At 52.1% G+C, this 20,647-nt stretch overlaps 1 protein-coding gene across 1 annotated transcript in view; it reads right to left on the reverse strand.

Moving 5' to 3' along the window:
* LOC119107281 (follicle-stimulating hormone receptor) overlaps positions 1–20,647 on the reverse strand; it is a 66,467-nt gene that overhangs the window by 26,301 nt on the left and 19,519 nt on the right. Inside the window, exons 5-7 of the mRNA XM_037230704.1 lie at positions 13,674–13,748; positions 12,880–12,954; positions 3,120–3,194 (exon numbers count right to left, since the gene is read on the reverse strand). Of these exons, the coding sequence (XP_037086599.1) occupies positions 3,120–3,194; positions 12,880–12,954; positions 13,674–13,748 (225 nt within the window). The remainder of the gene's footprint in view (positions 1–3,119; positions 3,195–12,879; positions 12,955–13,673; positions 13,749–20,647) is intronic.

Here is a 20,647-nt window from a genome sequence, read left to right on the forward strand (position 1 = left end):
GGAACATTTTTATCCAGTCAGCAGCTTTTAGAGTCAACCAATCTCGGTCCCTGAAATACTGAGATATTCGCGGAGAGTACAAGCATCACATTTGAGCGCAAATAGCACGCTGGGGTAAAGCCAAAAATGGCAATATTTCACACACAAGCTCGTCTTTGACCTTGCGCTATTGGCTATAATGCAGTCATAATGGAAGCGCTATCAAGCGCTACCTGCCTCCATTTGGTACATAGAAGACAAAATTACTTGACGGAATCATTGCAGCATTATAGTTTGTCATGATTCGATAAAAAAAATCGTCATGAGTACTTCCGGTTAAGAAGAAAATGAGATGTCAGTTCTTTTAAAGCACGGATGATTAAGTACTTGCCGCAGGACGAAGGACAGAAGAAGCGTTTTTACCACAAGTTTTCTCCACGCAATTACTTAAATAATGAAGCCTTTGAGCATAACTTCAAATACAAATCTGAACATAAGAATAAACTCAGAGTACAAAAGCAGTTAACTATAGTGATGGCAATGTAAATCCTGTCGACAGAAAATCCTATGGCTTTCAGCCAAATACATAAAGCGATTAAAGCAATAGCCGCGAGAGACAAACACAGCAGAACGGTGCGGTACAGACGTTTTTACAGTACCACCAAATTCGGTACCTGACGCGAGGCATTTCACTTATATGGGGTCGACCGGGTGGTAAACTAGGAAAGGCCCTGGCAAAAGGAGGGGATGTATGACAAAGGGTCACGTGACAGCTTTTCACATATTCAACTTGGTCTGATGGGCCTCATCCCTTTGACAATCATCTTTGACGACGATTGATGGCGGACATTGGTGAGCTGGCAAACGAATCTCATTGCGAAGTCTGTTTCCAATGGAAGGCAGAGCTTTATCCCCAAAAGACGATGGGTATTGCTACATTTGAACTATCAGCCGTGTTTTTCAAAGAAGTCTTCCTTCTAACCAGCTTTAGGAGATGAAACTTTAATGAAATGAAATGAAGTACTCTGGACTTCACTTCTTTTCGTTAATTCAAATGCAAGTTCAATCCTTGCCTTCCACGTCGGTTAAAATTTCTACGGATAGTGCTACCAGCCCTCTGTTGTATTACAATTACTGACAACAGAAGCAGCTTCACGAGCCAGACTCAGGGTTCGGGGCTATATTTGTAGTCTGCCCGAGCTTCGTCCCCGGAAATAGATTACAAGAAGATTGGATATTCCTCGGACAGCTTTCATCAGTGGGAAAAGCTAGTGGGGTCATTTGTTCAGAAGGCCAAACCGACGATGACACATGTGACAATATTGTGCGCTCTAGGACGGATTCCGCCGTCAACGTCGGAGCTCTGCCTGACGTGCCCGTCTCTGGAGGACACGGCGGCGATCTCGCGTCAAAGCAGGCCCCGGCCGACTTTCCGCCGAGCCGTTGTCTCACACTGACCGCACGCGTGACCGCACGCACGCGTGACCGCACCGCACGCGTGACCGCACGCACGCGTGACCGCACGCACGCGGGACCGCACGACCTGTCGCTGGTCACTTCAGTCGAGGTGTGAACATTGGCGTCCTCCGACGTCACGGAATCATATGACTAATCGTGGTTATGCTCCTCCATCTGGAACTTGTCGTTGACAAAAAGTCAGGTTTGTTGGCTCGGTAAAGCTACCGACAGCAGTCGCCAAGATTTTGCTAACTACTTGAAACATTTATCTCCTGAACGCTTTACGTCCAGATGACTTGTATAGTTATGTCGCATGATGACACAATATAATCAACTTTATCGCAACCTTCGTCACCCTTCAATGCAAACAAGACACTAGGACGCCCATTGCATATCAATTCAACTCATGCAAACAAATACTTTCCCCCCTCCGCGAAATCATCGACGTTTTCCGCCCCGGCTGAACTGGCCTGAACCGCGCACGCACGAACGTTCCGGACAGCGGCGGTGGCTGGTGTTCCGCTCACATCATGTGCAGGATGGTACCCGTCTGCAGGCGGGACAGGTCGGGCATGCCCTCCAGACCGGTGCCCACCAGCCGCCTGGAAAGCAGCCAAGGGTCGGCCCGGTCAGCCCGTCATGCTGCCGACATCTCGCGCCGACAGCTCGCCGACACAGCCCGACAGGCCGCGGCTCGCGTCGACGGGGCGGTGACAGCCGCCGGGCCCCCGGCGGCCAGCAGTGCTTCCGGCTCACGGCTCGAAACGGCGCCGGTGATCTCGGCCGAGTGCTGTCAGACCACGTAAGCGTCGGTGGTCGGACTCTCGGAAGCTGAGGAGCTGACCTGAGAGCAGCTGACGTGTGCCTCAGAACACATTGACAGGGTCAAGATCAGACTCTGGCCAACTCAGCCCCGCTGATGCTGGTTTCTGGACGGAACGAGTGGCCGCGGCGGAGAGCAGTAGCGTTGACGTCTGTCTCGGCGGCGGTACTCACAGCGAGCAGAGTGCTGGTAGGTCAGCGGTACTCACAGCGAATAGAGCGGCGGCAGGTCAGCGGTACTCACAGCGAGCAGAGCGGCGGCAGGTCAGCGGCACTCACAGCGAGCGGAGCGGCGGCAGGTTGGCGGTACTCACAGCGAGCGGAGCGGCGGCGGGTCAGCGGTAGTCACAGCGAGCGGAGCAGCGGCAGGTCAGCGGTACTCACAGCGCGGTACTCACAGCGAGCGGAGCGGCGGCAGGTTGGCGGTACTCACAGCGAGCGGAGCGCTGGCAGGTCGGCGGTACTCGCAGCGCGGTATTCACGGCGAGCGGAGCGGCGGCAGGTCAGCGGTACTCACAGCGAGCGGAGCGGCGGCAGGTTGGCGGTACTCACAGCGAGCGGAGCGCTGGCAGGTCGGCGGTACCCGCAGCACGGTACTCACAGCGAGCGGAGCGGCGGCAGGTTGGCGGTACTCACAGCAAGCAGAGCGGCGGCAGGTCGATGGTACTCACAGCGAGCGGAGCGCCGGCAGGTCGGCGGCACTCACAGCAAGCGGAGGGCTGGCGGGTCGGCGGTACACACAGCGAGCGGAGCGCCGGCAGGTCGGTGGAACTCACAGCGCGGTACTCATAGCGAGCGGAGCGCCGGCAGGTCGGCGGTACTCACAGCGAGTGGAGCGGCAGCAGGTCGGCGGTACTCACAGCGAGCGGAGCGCCGGCAGGTCGTACCATGCTCGCGGGCTGACAGACTCCAGACTGGGCGCGTGTTGGACGTATCTGGAGCGGCCGGCAAGAGCGTCAGATTGCTTCAGCCAACTTCCAACCGTGACTACCACATGGAAACTGCACCCGAAATGAATGAACGGTACCCATGCCACAGCTCGACTACATATCCAGCCTGTGGAACCAGCCCATCCAACCAATCCAACCTTTCAATGTCGCGCCGGGTAAACTGATCGTCTAATCATCCCCATCAACACCGAACCCCGGGACAAGGTCATCACCGACAGCCGTCAATCGTGACACGAAGGATCGAACGTCCACCTGCCCCGCGTCAACACGAGTGCAAGGAATAGCGTGCCTGTTACACTCGACTAGCTTCAGCGAGTCTTGTTTTCACTGCCAAACAAAGCAAGGAACTTGGAAGGTGGCATATCACTCAGCATCGAAATTCGGCTTCAGCGCCATCGGTCAAACCTTGCTTCGCATTATCAACATTAGCATCGTCTCGGAAACCGTGTCCGCTAGCTGCAAAAGTGACGCTATAAGACCACTTTATAAAACGAGCGACCCGTCCGCAGCATCGAACCGATCACACTGTTTCCAGTCATATGTAACCTAATGGGAAAATTCGCTCACCAACAATTCACGTCTGCACTAAAGCCTTTTTAGCGCTGACCAGCACGGATGGATGGATCATCACTCAACCTGTACCGTTCCTTTAAGTTTTGCGGAAGAAATTTTGCATAGCATGGACCGATCCCAAGTGACGCTTCTTTTAATTATAGACCTAAGCCGTCGTTTTGGTGTGTTGGGGCACTTTCCCTTCTTATGAAGCTCCAGCTGCTCCAGAATTCCACCGGATGGTTTGAGAGCTATCTGGAGGGCTACACGCAGCGAGTGAGAGTGGGCGGAATGTTTTCTAGTACTTGTCAGGGCTCCTACCTTGTCCCTTTGTTATTCAACATGCCCAGCAATAACCTCGCTTGCCACACACCGCCTGAAATCAACGACTCCCGTGTAACGGTAGCCCGTTACGCTGAGGACAGACAGCTCGTCGTCACATGACCACGGATGAGGCAGTCAGGTCTGCGTTAGTCCTTGGGGACAGTCCTGGACATAATGCAAAGACACATGGTTTCTCCAGCATGCATAGCGGTCGACACTGCGAGACGAAACATTTACTCTGACGACATATTTACTCGACGAAGCATTTGTTATGTGGAGACAAGTGCCAGCTCAACCAGACCCGTCCATCACCCACCGTCGTGCATATAGAGATGTCTCTTCGATGCCCAGATAATGTGAACAGTTTAGGTGTGGCCATGGATCGCGCATCGCCCTGGGAACTGCGCGTAAGCCACGTCACTTGGCGGTCATTTGGCACCATTGCCGCTCTCCTAAATGTCAAACCCGTGTTGCCTGCCAATGTTCTGCATCATTGACGCGTTTCTCTTCCCCATGGCCGTTGCCCTCAGGTTTATCGGAGCTTGAACAGCACGACTGTTGCCAATTTGCCGACAGCGTTGAACTTCGCAGCTGGCGTGATCTACGGACGCCGGTAAATTTTCCAATGTGTCGGATGTTTTACGACAGGTTGGCTGGCGCAGTGGCCGAAGGTTTCTGATATCCTCGACACGTGGGTTTTACACAAATTATTGACCAGCGGGGAACCGGAGACTTTACGTTCTCAGCTCCCCAACAGCCATGAAGACACCGAGTGCAGTACGCGTTAATCTGGCCATTTATGTGTCTCTCGCTCCAAGAGCACGCGTGGACAGGGAGCATCCCATCGATCTCCGCATGTGTACAACGAGCGTGTTATCAGCAGCGACGTTGCGGACTTGGCTTTTTCTTTTTTCGAAGATTCGTGTCCACGACATGATTTCAAGTACCTGACACCTTGCTCCTTTTGTATATTTCTCTTTGTGACGCATTTAGGCTTGTTGCGTGGAGAATGTCGCTGTGCTTTCCGACGAAGGTCTTGGAATAGCACAGTTAAGTCGATGAACTAATGAAGTGCAATGAAAGGCAATGTGATGCGCCCATCTCTTCTCGATGTGATACGTTGTTTGTAATAAAAAGGCCCAGGGAACAAATGGAATTTATTTTCTGTCTTATATATATATATATATATATATATATATATATATATATATATATATATATATATATATATTTATATGCGGGTTGAAGACTCCATCTTCATGCTGAGTTCAGAAAGCACAGTTATTTCAATAAATTCCCGTTGCTAGGCTTTTGGTTGGTCTCGCTCTCGTGCTCGGTGCTCGGCGCCCTGCCCGGTCCACAGACGATGTGCTGGAATAGTCCAGAACGGGACAACACGTCTGCGTAATCCTTCTGAACGTGTTAAGTCCAGTCCAGTCCAGTCCCATCAAGTCCAGTCTGCTCCCTTCCCTAGATCTGGGGCTGCAGCGGTAGCAAGCAATTTTGGTATGTATTTAAAAAAGTTATTAAAGGCCTCTGACACGAAATTCTTCGTTATAAACATATTCGCAAGTCTGTGTTGAAAACCAGCTAGGGCACTTTGCAAATGGCTGGAGGCGGCTTTTGACAACGATATGGTCACAGGAATAGCACGTGTGTTGGTTCCCAGCCTTCTTTGACATACGCGGCTGTTCGATTTGGTGCGTGTCATACGTGTGCTGTGTAAAAAAACACGTTAAAATATTTTGATTAGGTGGAAATAACCAGTGCAGTTGACACGCCCTTAAAACTCGATAACTAAGTCTTCCGACAGCCCACTGCGTGTAACAGTCTTGGTTGTGCCGTTGGCTGAGCCAAAACAGACTACGTGCAATGGCGGTACCAACTGCACCATAGTCACGTTTTCTCTCGCCAGCCAGGACGGGCCGAGATTTGCAAGCAGAAGCTGACTGATTTACGAGCCGTTTGGAGCTGGATAATGCCGTGTGTTTCATGGGGTGATAGGCAATGTCTGAGCGATGAACGTACTAGGGCATCAGTCGTCTGCTTTGGCGTTCAAGGAGACATGGAAGAAGGCTTCTGACATATTTCGCTATTAGTTTTATATCACTATGTGGCTGGCAGTTAAGTCGCCTGACAATGACTGCATCGAAACTCACTGTCAGAAAAAGTAGGGCAATGATCAACTATAGTCCTATGATGGCAAACTTTATCTTAAAAAAATCGGAGACGAGCTTTTAACCCTGGGCCTTCCCTGGTCATGAAATTGAACAAAACCCCTGTCAAACATTTAATTCGCGTGTTCAAAAACAAACAAAAAAAAAACAGCCGCACCGGCGGCGGTGATACGGGTCAAATATTAGGACAGGACGCTACGCGGTCGTCACGTGCTCCTCAACGAGCCACGGGCAGCGATGAAGCAAAGATCGCGCTGCATGATCATCTAGATTCGCTGTTATTTAAATTTGCTCTGAAAGTTTTAGCTACCGACTAGTGGCCTTCTTGTGTGCTGAACTGCTGACACCTCCGGTTTTTCATTTTCAATTTGTTGATATTTTTCCGCCATTGGGTTTTACGGAGCAGTCAATACATGGACAGGGCTAAGAACGTAATCATGCACCAAAATAAAGACGGAGCGCCTACTTGGGCTCACATCCTCGACCCGCATATATGCCATCGCCCGCCCTACTGACCCCTGGGTCAGTAGGGCGGGCGACCCCTGGACAGCCCTACTGACCCCTGGGTCAGTAGGGCTGTCCAGGTTTCCTCTCCCCCTTCCCCAGGCGCCCAAATGACCAGACCCCCGGTGCCCTCTCCCCCTCCTCCCGGCCGCTCAAAGTAAGAACTCAGGTCAGATTGTTTTAATATGTTGCTCGATTAGATACAGGCCGTGACACATCGTGGCAATCTCTTCTAGGACAGTGCGACGGTAAGCAGATGACAAGAGTCGCCGCGCAACAGCCAGGAGGGCGTGGGCCAGCTCCAGCTCGGCCGCGTCGGCGGGGTGCGAGTTAAACGTGACGCTACGGGGGCGGAGCAGGCTCGACGGCGCGTCCCGGCCAGTAGGGATGAGCGGGGCGCGGTCCGCGATCACTGCGGTACGGCCCTAGTCATTTATCTGATGCTTAGGCAGCAGAAGGCATCGCGAGCAGAAGGGACGCCATCGCGACGACGGAAGCAGTTGACGATCGAGCTGTCTAATGAATGACTTTTTTGGGAATGGTTGACGCGGGCAGTTGGGATCACCTAACATTCGCATCTAATGATCGACTTTTTGGGAATGGTTGAGGCGGGCAGTTGGGATCACTTAACATTCGCATCTGAGTCTTAATGACATTAATTTCCTTCCCGCCCCGGCAAAACCAGTCAACCGCATGACTGAATGCTGTCTTTAGCTGTGAACTAGTTCCAGTCAGATGCTCTGGTTGCGGTCGGCTGTACACAGTTGAGGTTTGCACTTGAACGGTGATGAAGTCATCTGCGTAAAGGTTGATTTCGGCAGTACAAATCAATGATATCCAAGAGGCCAACGGCCAGCACGGAAGACTCCGACGGTATTCGGTAGGTATTTGGACAAGAGCGTTGTCCCGTCCCTTCTAGTAGCCCTAACCTATTGGGCATGACCTCGCATGTTCTTGTACAGTTCATGTGTGCCAACACTTGAAACCCTGAACTTGTTAAGCGATTTCACATGCTTAATAACATCGAAATATTCGGACAGGTCATGCAGAACCATTATCGATATTTTCCCCTAGCTTATTGTGCGGTCCACTCTGTGATAGCAGTGAGAACGGTTTCGGTTCGCTGGAACTGATGTATCGGTGCTGATTTATAGAAATATCATTGGTGTTCCAGAAGGTGAATCGAAATTACGTCAAGCATGAAGAAAACCTCAGGCAAGCAACGTTTGCTACGTCCACCTTTCTCAAACCGGTGATTAAAAAGTGTATGAAAACGTTTTTATCCTGCGCACTCCTAATCTTAAGAGCGAGGACACCAATGGCCGGGGTTGCGAGTTCCGTTGAGCGGAGCGGCGTTGGCCGCTGCAGCTAACACCGGGCGGCGGGCAGCGGGTACCAGAGCAGAGCGGCGTTGGCCGCTGCAGCTAACACCGGGCGGCGGGCAGCGGGTACCGGAGCAGAACGGCATTGGCCGCTGCAGCTAACACCGGGCAGCGGGCAGCGGGCACCAGAGCAGAGCGGCGTTGGCCGCTGCAGCTAACACCGGGCGGCGGGTAGCGGGTACCAGAGCAGAACGGCGTTGGCCGCTGCAGCTAACACCGGGCAGCGGGCAGCGGGCACCAGAGCAGAGCGGCGTTGGCCGCTGCAGCTAACACCGGGCGGCGGGCAGCGGGTACCAGAGCAGAACGGCGTTGGCCGCTGCAGCTAACACCGGGCAGCGGGCAGCGGGCACCAGAGCAGAGCGGCGTTGGCCACTGCAGCTAACACCGGGTGGCGGGCGGCGGGCACCAGAAAGCGGCCGTCGTGAAATAATGCCCCCAGGGTGTTTCGAAATGCATTTGTGTTGTTCAACGTTTACATTGGGACGTACATTTAAGCTGTATAATTTTAGGCTGCACCTTGAACAGATTTATATACAGCAGCGCAACAAATAGAGATGATTCCTTTACTTTTCCAGTTTTACGGCCAGTTTGCAGCACCAATACCAGAAACCGAAGAAAATCGTGCCCTCTCTAGATCAAATGAGAAAAATCGTTGTAATTTTTGCGGGGGGTCTTGACTGGCAAAGCGCCATTTGTCCTCCTTGTCACCCCCGCCCCTCCTTGCCAATACTGGGCGCTGCCTTGCATTGAGGGTACGGAATACAACAACATTTAGTCTGCTATACGCGCACTGAAATCATTACCAAAAACACAACTAACAGACTACCAAAAGTGATAAAAATCCGTAAATGAAGGACAAACATGTTTAATCAAACCACCATTCATCAGCAGGAATAGAGCACCAATTTTATATATCTTGGGAGATCGTAAAGCTAACGACAGGGTGGCTTTCCTTCGGGCATGCGATGAAAGAAAGTCGTATGCCAGCATGGGCTGACTAGATGTGAAACGGACAACTGTCGGCTTTGCTTCTGACGCCAGCTTCCGAAATTGAATGAACGTTCTTTATGACGGGACTCCTACCCGCTCATCGATCTCGTCAGTTCTAATTAACTGCAGTCTCCCTGATGAATAAACAACAGAGTGTGGGCTTAGTCAAGGCTGTCTAAGCCGGCTACTTTTCCTTGCCTACTTAATTTCCTCGCGCTGCCGTTGGTCATACAGCACTCTGACAGTGCTACAGGTCGCAGGAGCCCGCACGTCCAGTGCTACAGGTCGCATGAGCCTCCACGTCAGGTGCCTCAGGTCGCAGGAGCCCCCACGTCCAGTGCTACAGGCCGCATGAGTCCCAACGTCAGGTGCTACAGGTCGCAGGAGCTCCCACGTCCAGTGCTACAGACCGCAGGAGCCCCCACGCCAGGTGCTACAGGCCGCAAGAGCTTTCAATTCCAGTGCGCAGAAGCCCCACATCTAGTGTTACAGGCCGCGGGAGCTCTCACGTCTGGTGCTACAGGCCGCACAAGCCCCCACTTGCAGTGCTGCAGGCCGCGGGAGCCCCCACGTCAGGTGCTGCAGGTCGCAGGAGCTCTCACACCCAGTGCTGCAGGCCGCGGGAGCCCCACGTCAGGTGCTGCAAGTCGCAGGAACTCTCACACCCAGTGCCGCAGGCCGCGAGAGCCCCCACGTCAGGTTCTGCAGGTCGCAGGAGCTCTCACACCCAGTGCTGCAGGCCGCGGGAGCCCCACGTCAGGTGCTGCAGGTCGCAGGAGCTCTCACACCCAGTGCTGCAGGCCGCGGGAGCCCCACGTCCAGTGCTACAGACCGCGGGAGCTCTCACACCCAGTGCTGCACGCCACGGGGGCACCTACGTCAGGTGCTGCAGGTCGCAGGAGCTCTCACACCCAGTGCTGCAGGCCACGGGAGCCCCCACGTCCAGTGCTACAGACCGCGGTAGCTCTCACACCCAGTGCTGCAGGCCGCGGGAGCCCCCACGTCAGGTGCTACAGGCTGCAGGAGCTCTCGCGTGGGCCGGCGCGGCAGCCTCAGCGGCTGATGGCGGCGTGGCGCGTCACGGCAGTCGGTTTGCTCGTACCCACTCTCACGGAGCGGTCGTTGATTGCGTCGGGCATCGCACTCGGTGTGATAGCCGCGACCTTTTCGAGAACGGACGATGGGCCTGAGCACACGGCCGACTGGGCTGGGCCCAGCCTCGGCCAGCGACCGCTGCAGATGCGACGCACTGCTGCGCACTGAAGAGCTGGCGCTCCGCCACGCGGCACGCTCTGTTGACCGCGACTGACCCGCCCAGGCCGACGGGCGCAATCCATGCTTCCATGTGTAATATCTAAATGACGCACGCGCGGCACAAATCAGTATGCAGATTCAGAGCCACACGAACCATGGAGAGAGTAGAGGGACAGGCGCAGCATCAGAGCCGGTGCGAACGCTACCCGGGCGGGATCTCGTTACGCTGTCCGCTCTCCTCCGTGATTGCGGGGGCCCGCCATGGTTAGAGGCTTCCCTGCTACATTCCTGTAGTCTCCAAGGGCGCTGCATTCATGTAGTCTACCAGGGTTTGGCCGGACACAGGTGCCTTTAATGCTGCCGAGACTGGAGCCCGAGTGTGCAAAGCATGAGTAATGCTTCGTGCCTTTTGTCTCAGATAGTCACTTGGGCTTCCCCGCAGAAGTAGTCACCAGTTCGCTCCACGGTTGCACTAGGTTTGCTCGATTGGCACAAACGCTCACAAGCGCGCCGGCACACGGGGCAGGGGGGCAACACACGCACACTACCTCTAGCGCAGCGATAAGTTCGCTCTTCTTCGTCTTCAAGGTCGGGCCGGCTTACGTGAACATGTTTCACCACTCATCTTCACTACTCTCATTTTGTCAGGCATGTCGTCTAAAGCCATCATATGATCTGTAATGATCTTGACACCGTGATAATTTGTTCTCGCACTTCAGTTACCATATCCGACGATAGCATTGGTGCCTCGTTACAAATGCACTAAGCTCAAAGGTGCGAAAGCTGCGATTAATCTACACAAATCCTCTCAGCACGGCGGGTCATATCGCGCAGCGCCTCACGATTGCCAAGCTCAGAGCTTCTCCGAGTTTCCAAACTCATAGTTCCCTCTGAATTTGGCTGGACTGATCCATCCCATCCTTCCAAAGCTTCTCGGAAACACGCTTCGGAAACAGACGGAGTCGAATCCAGAGAACTATTTCCTGGCGAAGTTGCAGGCCGCTCCCGACCGCAGTGGCAGGCTCAGCACAGGCCACCCCGGTGATCTATCGTAGCTGGCACGCCCGCCTGCGTTCAAAGTGAGTGGCAGAGCCGCTGGCTGAAGGTGCGTCGTCACACGAATTCGGGTCACGTCTCAAGCGTCGTGCTTCCCAGACAAGACGGGAAATCTTAGCGCAGTAGCTCGCGCTGTAGTCCCACCTGCCGTCGTATATGGACGTATGGACATACGACATATTCTTCGCTTGTTTCTGGCTTAGGACCAATACTTCCAACACTTGGGATTATCTGGACGGTGTGGTCAGTATTTACTGTGCATTGAGCTGCGGTTAACCAGCACTCGGACCCAACGTCAGCCCGGGAACACGGCTCTTGCAAAGAACTGGACAATGGATATTGGTGAGTACAGGAAGCTTGCTTCGGGCAATGTTACCATCGTCCGGGTAAGTGTGTTGTGTTTCTCCACCACGAGTCATGTCTTGTAGGGAACGGTGGTGCATATAAAGGAAAGACAACAGCCATCATGCGCGAATCAGGGGAACAATGGTAATGGTCCAAAACAGAGCTGGCGTATGCCATTGTAATTTAGCGGCTGTGTGCTCTGGTCTCAGTCAGCCCAGAGCCAGCAGATAATTCGAACAGTCCTTTGCTCGAATAATGTCGCGGTACCTAATCGAAACCAAAACACGAACAGTATCAGGACAACTCACCAACCAAGTTGCTTGATTTAAAAAAGACTTCAAGCATAGCAATGGGCCATAGTAAAACGCTGCGTTAAAATAAATGAGCAAGGCCCGAAAAAAGCATTGCTAGAACAGCAGCGTTGCGAGCAGCGTGGCCATAAATCACTGAACAGCAGCTGCAGCCTGGCCCCTGGGATCGGTGTTGAGCCACGGCTGCCACCCCACCGTCTCTCCTCCCTGTCCACTCGCCGGTCTGCGACTTCCGGCCCAGGCAACCACACGAAGACGGAGGAGCAAACTGGCAGTGCGCCGGAAGGCTGAGACCGTGAAACACCAGTCGTGAAACATTGATGCGATTTTCTGAGATCGCGCTCCAGCAGTTCGTCACGTGCCGACGGCAACAATCGTGGGAAGTCAACTATCAGCGAGCATAGCAATGGAATGCACGTGAGCACGACCATGTGCTATAATTCTAGAACAATGTAAGTTATTGAACCGATGAAAGAAGACATTTCAGTCCGGGTTTATCATTCACTTACTTACCAGATCAGTGCTTACTGGTCTTTCGTCTGCCGCAAAATAGATCCCGAGGGCCCGAGAACAACAGTTTGTGACAAAATTGAAGACAAAGTTCAGTTAACAATACGCACAAAGCTCATCTGTGCCAGCAAGAGTACAACAGCGTCACTCGCGTCATCGAATTTGCGCTCGATGCCGAGCCGCTCGTTCCCCTTCCCCCCCCCCCATTCCCCCCCCCCCCTCCCCCCCCCACTCTCCCACGCCGAGATCCTATTTCACCACTCACATATTGAGAAGGTGCGGCAGCCGGCGCAGAGCGTGCGCGCGTATCCGCTGCAGGTGGGCATTCTTGGAGAGAACACTGAAACCAGGCGGCATGGTTATGTTTCAGGACGAATGAACCAGCCCACACTCAGACACAACTGGCAAGATGAAGGACGCGCGTGGGCGGGGAAGGTGCTCTGAGGTCTCGTGGTGCACCATCATGCGAGCCAAGTTCTACCTGGGTCTGCAAACGCTCGCTGCTGTGTCGCAGGTATATGCATCGATGAAGGCACGTCATATCTGCTACAGTCCTTATCTGATGTATTTATACCTTTCTTGACTTTTTTAGACGTCAGCGCAGTTGGTAACTTTTGAGTCAGCATGAATCATTCACACGCTTAAAAGACGTTTAGGGCAGCGGACCTTTTTCAGTCGAATTACGTTTGTTTACTGATAACCGGGAAAATATATCACAAGGCACCGGCCCAAGACTTGCAGTCAATGCCGTGTGCCTCAACTTGAGGCTTCCATAAAACATGATCTGCATTTAAAAAGCGTTCTAAAAATAAGCATGCTCAAATGGCTTTCTTTGCAAGATGCGGATGACGTCCAGAAGTTAGAGCGTTTGCGCTACCTCGTGGTATTTCTGGAACGGGTCGTTCTCGTCTCCTGCTGAAAATTCCAGACGTTGACCTCCCACTTTCAACGGATGGTCCAAGTTCTAGACGTCAAATCACCCAACACATGGATCGTGCGCCACTTCAATCTACTGACACCCGAGCTGGAATACTGATGTCGGCCGGCCTGGCTGCTCACATGTCACGGAGATGGAGGGCGTACGGCAGGAAGTCGTCCCGTTCGATCTGACGGATGCCGGTGCCAGTCAGCGTTCTGAAATAGGACACCAGCCACAGGTAAGGCACAGTAGTGACGCCTGGCCGGGCGGACGGCACAGCAGTGGCGATTGGCCGAGCGGACGGCACAGCAGAGGGAATTGACCAAGCGGGGGGCACAGCACTGGCGCATGGCCGAGCAGACGGCCCAGCAGTGGCGCATAGCCGAGCGGGGGGCACAGCAATGGCGCATGGCCGAGCGGGGGGCACAGCAGTGGCCCATAGCCGAGCGGGGGGCACAGCAGTGGCGCATGGCCGAACGGGGGACACAGCAGTGACGCCTGGCCGAGCGGACGACACAGCAGTGGCGCATAGCTGAAGGGGGGGGGGGGGCACAGCAATGGCGCATGGCCGAGCGGGGGGCGGGGGGCACAGTTGTGGCGCGTGGCCGAGCGGGGGCACAGCAGTGCGCAGATGCAATCTTGCAAGCGTTTTGCGGCCAATGAGTCACTAATGAAGACGGAGCAATCGCAAACACTGCTGTCCCCGTCGACAGCGTTCATTCGCACCTGAACCTGTTCTCGTGCGCAACGTCAGATTGACCCCACGTCGCCCTGCGGTTTTGGCAGCCGCATTCCGAACGACTGCAGCTTTCGTCTTCAAACTTGACGTCTTTTCCGACGCGATGATTTTCACACAGCCTGTCAACATTTCAGCGCCCTCCCCCCCCCCCCCCCGCCTACATGATGCTTAGGTGAGTATAAGAGTGCTTTTTGAGAGGCACGCCATCAAGAAAGCTGCAAGATCAACTTTGTATCGCATGTCCCAGTATAACCCCCGCACAAAACTGCATGGACGCAATACTTTACTCGTCCAACCTTGTACATATTTTTCGCGCTACATGTCTTATTAAACACTCACGGTTCTCTCATCACGCACATCACATCACACATGCTTTATATTACTTTGCGCACATAAGCATTAGCTTAAGCAATTCTTCACATCGCATTTCTTTTCATACGCAGTTCTTCGCGTCACATTTGTTCGTTACGCATTTCTTCATATGCCTAGTTACGTACGTCACACTCGTTCCTTGCCCATTGTTTCGCATACTGAATTCTCCCCACAGCATTTATTCATGATAATAACTATTCCATCGCATTCCTCTCAAATCCTCAGTTTTTTCACCGCACTGATCCATCTTTGTAATTATTTGGTTAATGGTTCAAGTGTCCTAGTTGCGTAGAGCTCGTGCCTGATCCCCAAATCCAAAGAAATGCGCGGATGCTGTGCCTCACGACGTGCGCCCATCTACCTCAGTTTGAGAGCCCCACGTTAACTTGTATGCTACCTTGCTCACCACATGTCTCTCACACACCTCTTGACTCTCAGGCCGACGCATACCGCTGCTTCGCTTGCCCAGCTGTTCGTGTCACAGTTTCCGCACCCTCAGCTCACAATGTTGGCGCTGATAGGTACGCTCGCACGCACGGCTTGTAAGCAAATCTTGCTATCACATGATACTGAAAGCTCGCGTTTGCTGGTCGGGTGCCATTGGGGCTTTGCAACGCACTCAGCTGCTCAGGCTATAGACTATGACTCATTTGACTCTATGGCTCAAATGACTGCCTAGACTTAGACTATGGCGACCTCTCACCTTGGCACAGCGGGAAACAGACAGGGAGCAGACACAGCGGGAAATCGAGTCACGTATCCCTGGTTTGTCCGACGCGCAGCCAGACTCAGACTATGGCGTCCCTCTCACCTTGGCGGGAAGAGCAGGCACAGCGGGAAATCGAGTCACGTATCCTTGGTTTGTCCGACGCGCAGCTAGACAAGTTACCATGTATTTGTTGACCTGGTTCATGCACATGCACTTTGTTGAAACCAACCTAAATCGAAAACTGCCTTCTAGTTGTTTGTATGTCACCAGCGACTGCAGATGTCCGATGTCACATGGAAAACTCCATAGCGTGTAATGTGCGGTTGGCACGAATGCAAAGTGCCGAGAACGTTGCACACTGTGCTAATTCGAGTTCAGAGGCGGCCGAAACATCTAGCTCGGCAGCCAATTCATGTATAAACATAATTTAGGGCTCATATGAATGTCAGATGTGCATTTTAGTTGTTCTGTGACAAAGTCAGGGTCACGTGCCCCTTTATCACTAAACGCCACACTCTGGCCCTTCGGATGGCAACACTTGTTTAACTGAGTTGAACTGAATCACAAAAGCGCCATTCTTTATAACATGCCAAAAATCAACTCCTGGAACACAGCAACCAGAGCGTGGAAGAATGCTGAGTCCTATTTCCCATCTAAAACCTACATAACAGACAAAATGACAGAGGTACGTCAAGAGGCATGTTGATGACGACAATAAACACGTTGAACGAAATGTTTCGGATTTGGAGGCATTAAAGTCAGCATCAGATATGATGAAACAAGCTCACTCATAACTATTGGTATACTCTTAAGTCGAAAAACTGCTCTAGACAGAACAGTTTTCTGCTCAGTTAATATACTCCTCAATGTGTCATGGTTTGGTTACGTCATCGCAACTTGCAAAACATTCCCATTGACGGTCGTTATACCTGAAAATGGCACTCACGAACGCCAGATATGAGCGTCTCGACAATTATATTTCTTTGACCTCGATCGCTGCATGACTTATGGAGTGGTAGGATTCAAATGACGTTATTATGACGTCATGAGTACCAGGGTGACTTTGAAATACTCTCCCCGATCAACCTTTCCTTATTTCCGCGGCCGTTTAGCTAAAAGAAGAGGGATTTAAATTTCAAGAAGGGCAGGATTGTGGACGGCACCAAAAGGTCCTCAAGATGGCTGCTTCATTTCAAAACCACATGCTAATGTGGAACATTCCCTTTAACACGCGCTCGGGTGGGGGTCAAAAATAAATTGGGAGCCATAAAAAAGTTCGGGATCCCACCGTCCAGTGTTCATATCGTCCAGGATCGCAGCATCCAGTGTTCATAACGTCCAGAAAACGTCCAATTCCGTGTCCATTGGGGGCGCTCATGAGGTCCAGGGACGCAAAGTCTAGAGTTGCAGAGCCTAGATCGTAGAGTTTAGTGTACAAAATGTCCAGTATCCATGGCAACCAGGCTAGTTAGGATTTCTGCCGCTAGATAACACTATAGAAGCATTTTTGAATCCTGTCGTTATTTTCCTCTTGTCAACAAATGGCACAGTCAACGTGGCATTCCGCTGATGATGACGTGATGCGTACAGTCAATCATGGTTACTATAAATTACCGAGACGCCTGGTGGCTGTGTCCGGCCTGGGTACGGCCGCGCCCCGAGGCTTACCGGTGGACTGGGCGCAGATGCGCCTGGCGGCGGCGCGGCCGGAAACATGGAGGGCGGCGCGGACCCGGCAGGCACCGCTGCACCCGCGGGGTAAGAGGGCTCTCCTGCCCCGCCGCTGCTGCCTGGGCCCCAAATACTAGGATACGCTCGGTTGCTCAGGGGCCCTTCATATTGGTATCGGGTTATTTCCACTTGCTTAGAAGACCCCGTGCTTTTACTGGGGCCCCATATAAGGTAACGCTCCGGGACACTCGATGCTCAGGGTCCCTCTTCATTGACCTCTGACTCTTTCCCTTTTTGAGGTTATTTGCTGAGGACCCTTCACTCGTCAGAGCTCTCTCTGTTAAACTGTCCGGGCACTCTTGATCACACAAGGGTGTTAATTCATGTACACTTATCTTCGGCTAGTGCCCTTTGTTCAGGGGATCCTGTACTCCGGCCGAACCCTATATGTTTGCCTGCCAGGGTGCCCCCGATCATTCAAGGGTCACACCATATAGGTGTTAGGTTCTTCTCGCTTCTTATGAGGACCATTCACTGTTCATTGGAGCTTCTTTGTTGGCCTGCCACGGCAGTTTTGATTGCTCAGATGCCGTCCTTTTTGGTCTCGGGTTTTTCCATAGTATAGGAGTGCCTACGCCATTGACGGGTACCCAAATCTTAATAATTTGTATTGGGGCTTTACTTCTTACCTACTGATGACTGAATTTGCGGCTACGGCGATCACGCCGATTAATTCGCTATTGTCACTGTCGGGCATAATTTTACACGCCGCCGACGTCGTGCATATTATTTCAATTGCTTATTGAAGTTGTGACGATTGTTATATCTCTACGTTACGTTTTAATATCTTTTCAATGATGGGATATTCTGTATTCCCTTGCAACAGACAAAGTAAAATTCTGTATTAGTCCTCAACCATCAGCTGATCTCATCAGCTACCCGGCTAACCGTGTATAAGCTAGGAATCAAGTGCTTGATTTTGATGACATTTAGCAAGCATTTCATGTGTACGCTGCCATGTTTTCTTCAAAATAGTTAGCCTTAAAACGACAGAATCCACCATGATCCGACGAAGATGAACAAGCTCCACGTATTTTCATACAAAGCACGCTTAGTTTTCTAGGGCTGTGCGCAGTAGCTAGGTTCCCGTATACAAACTGCATACATAAGAATATTAAAACTTAATGGCTGGAATACGAGGATTTTTGTTGGATATGAAAGGTCCGAAAGAAAGGTTTCGTTTGGCCGAATGGGCCGATGCAGAATTTCGGTAATGGAGAAGCACGGGCATTGTGACGACGCGTCGTAAAGCCCCGATGACAACGGAGGCTGTTGGTGCCTGTTTTCTTGAACAGGGTGTCCCTTCCCCGATTCAGAATTTTTCCAAAGTGAAAAGCACACCGATTGGAATGTCGCTGAATTTTGGCGCCCTTTTAAATTATGGCTTTGGGCTTTGTAAATGGCCCACGTTGATTTAGTACCCCTTGGTAATCCAAATGACGTCGCCCCGCAAGGACGGTTTTGTGCCTCCTTGCCCATGGGTCCGACCCAGGATTTTATCAGGGCGGAAAGCCCCATCCAACCCCCACCCCTTACCACTCTGGATCCGCCATTGGTCAAGGCCGGTTGACAACACACACCTCATCGCCTCATCGACCCAAAGCGTAGCCCGTTATTTCTTCCTAATTTGCCATTCGGCTCCTCGCGTAAGCCCCATTCATGTCACTTCAGTGCGGGTCTGAATATATACCGTGTTGTGTTTATGACCGCAAAACCCAATTCTATGTTCCGAAAAGTGTTGTCTGTACATGCTATCTAGCTGGCGTCTTCTTCGCACGAGACCTGTGTACTGGGCCATGGTGCCTCCAAACTCTCCCCACGCAGGCTCCAAGCGCATGTTTCCTTCAAGTCAACAGATACCATCAGTGGTTCAGGTACGCACGCGGACAGGTACGCACGCTGTGTTGCTGCATACGGCCCGCTGCTAGACGTCTATTGTATACTTCATTGCACATCCCATTTCAAGAGCAAATGCAATAAGCACCGTTGAAAGTGCTTTCTGCCGCCCTTGCCCCGAGCACATTGTGTTCCTACCTTCATTACGAAGGACGTAGCAAAACAATGAAACGAAATGTGCATATTACAAACGAACACGCTAAGACAACGCTAAGACTCAAAAGACACACGCTAATTTAAGGTTCGGTTCACTGCAAGGCTTGTTCTCGTCGACATAAAATGAAACTACAAAGTGCGGTTTTCTGTAAAATTCGACTTTTGACATGTCAACAACATAAAAACTAGCGCCGATCGTGAGATCGTGTTCAGAACAATATACTGCTGTTCTCGGTAAGCTCTGTCTTTATAAGCTTGGAAACGCCGGGGGAGGGTCGCATCAACCCCCCCCCCCTCCCCCCATCAGTCAGAGTTATGCAAAACGGCGAATCAGGGCGATGGCTAAGACATACAGCGAGCATAGGTACTTAAACATAAGTATAACGCACATGCAAAAGGGATATTACTATCAGCCACATATTTCCTGAGCGTAACATTGCATGAATCCACACTTTTGCACTCCGATCTGTGGGTGCCAAAGCTCTCCCATTATGTCACTTTGGTCATGATTCGGCCAGATATTCCGGAGGCTAGACATCTTCACAAGAAGCAGAAAATTGCACGATATGCTGTCATTTTCACCTAAAAAGTCATCTAAATAACTTGTCACCGTCAATCACGGAAACATATATGATGTATGTGAGCATTTGGCGTGGCAGTGTTTTTGAGACATAAGTATTTTTGAAGGTGTATTCACTGCCATGCCATGAGACTGTCGTTAGTGAACGAGGACATGGACTGAAGCTAATTTTCGATAACAAATCCGATTGACTTAACCTCCAATGGCCCTTCGTCTTGGCCGATTCTAGACAGCCACCTGGCGCGAAATCTGATGCATGACTTAACCGCATGTCCCGACTGAGCGGCCAGTTGGGGTCCACAAGTTTACCAGAGAGAGTTTCTTGGACTGTTAGACGCTGCTACGATTTTGCCACAATTTTTACTTGGCAATATTTTTGCTCTTCTCATTCAGTATGGTCTTTTTTGGACTTCACGGTTCCGAAAAGAGCTCCTCCCAAGGGGTTCCTGGACCCCTCGATCTTCTCTCACCGCCCCACCCCCCGCCCCCTTCAGCAGCCAGACCCCAATAGAGTTGTCAGCCAATGCTCGAGACCCCATGCATTTCTCGATTGAGGCTGAAGGACCTTTCAGTCCCCTTTCAGGTTGCCAATCGGTTGCTATTACTTCACATTATACATTTATACATTGGTCCCCTCTCTGACGCCGAAGACCCTCTGACCGGGATGGTTGACCCTGGATCAACGCAAAGCCACTCACCGTTTCAAAAAGGTGCTAAGAGTAGAGGTTTTAACAAATAGCACAGAGATCCCAGTTCGACGCATTTGGGCCCTAGAGAAAACGGGCAGAGGGACCCTGTCTGGGACTGGTTCCTGACTGACATGAGGCTCTTCCATTAAGGCGCACGTCAAGAAGGAGGAGGTGGGAGGGGCGGCTCCGGTCCAGCAGGAGCGAAATCCCGAGATGTCCGAAACGTCCAGATGTCCGGTCCG

This window comes from Pollicipes pollicipes, unplaced genomic scaffold (genome assembly GCF_011947565.3).
Source record: "Pollicipes pollicipes isolate AB1234 unplaced genomic scaffold, Ppol_2.1 Scaffold_2555;HRSCAF=2994_pilon_pilon_pilon, whole genome shotgun sequence".
Taxonomy (NCBI): Eukaryota; Metazoa; Arthropoda; class Thecostraca; order Pollicipedomorpha; family Pollicipedidae; genus Pollicipes; species Pollicipes pollicipes.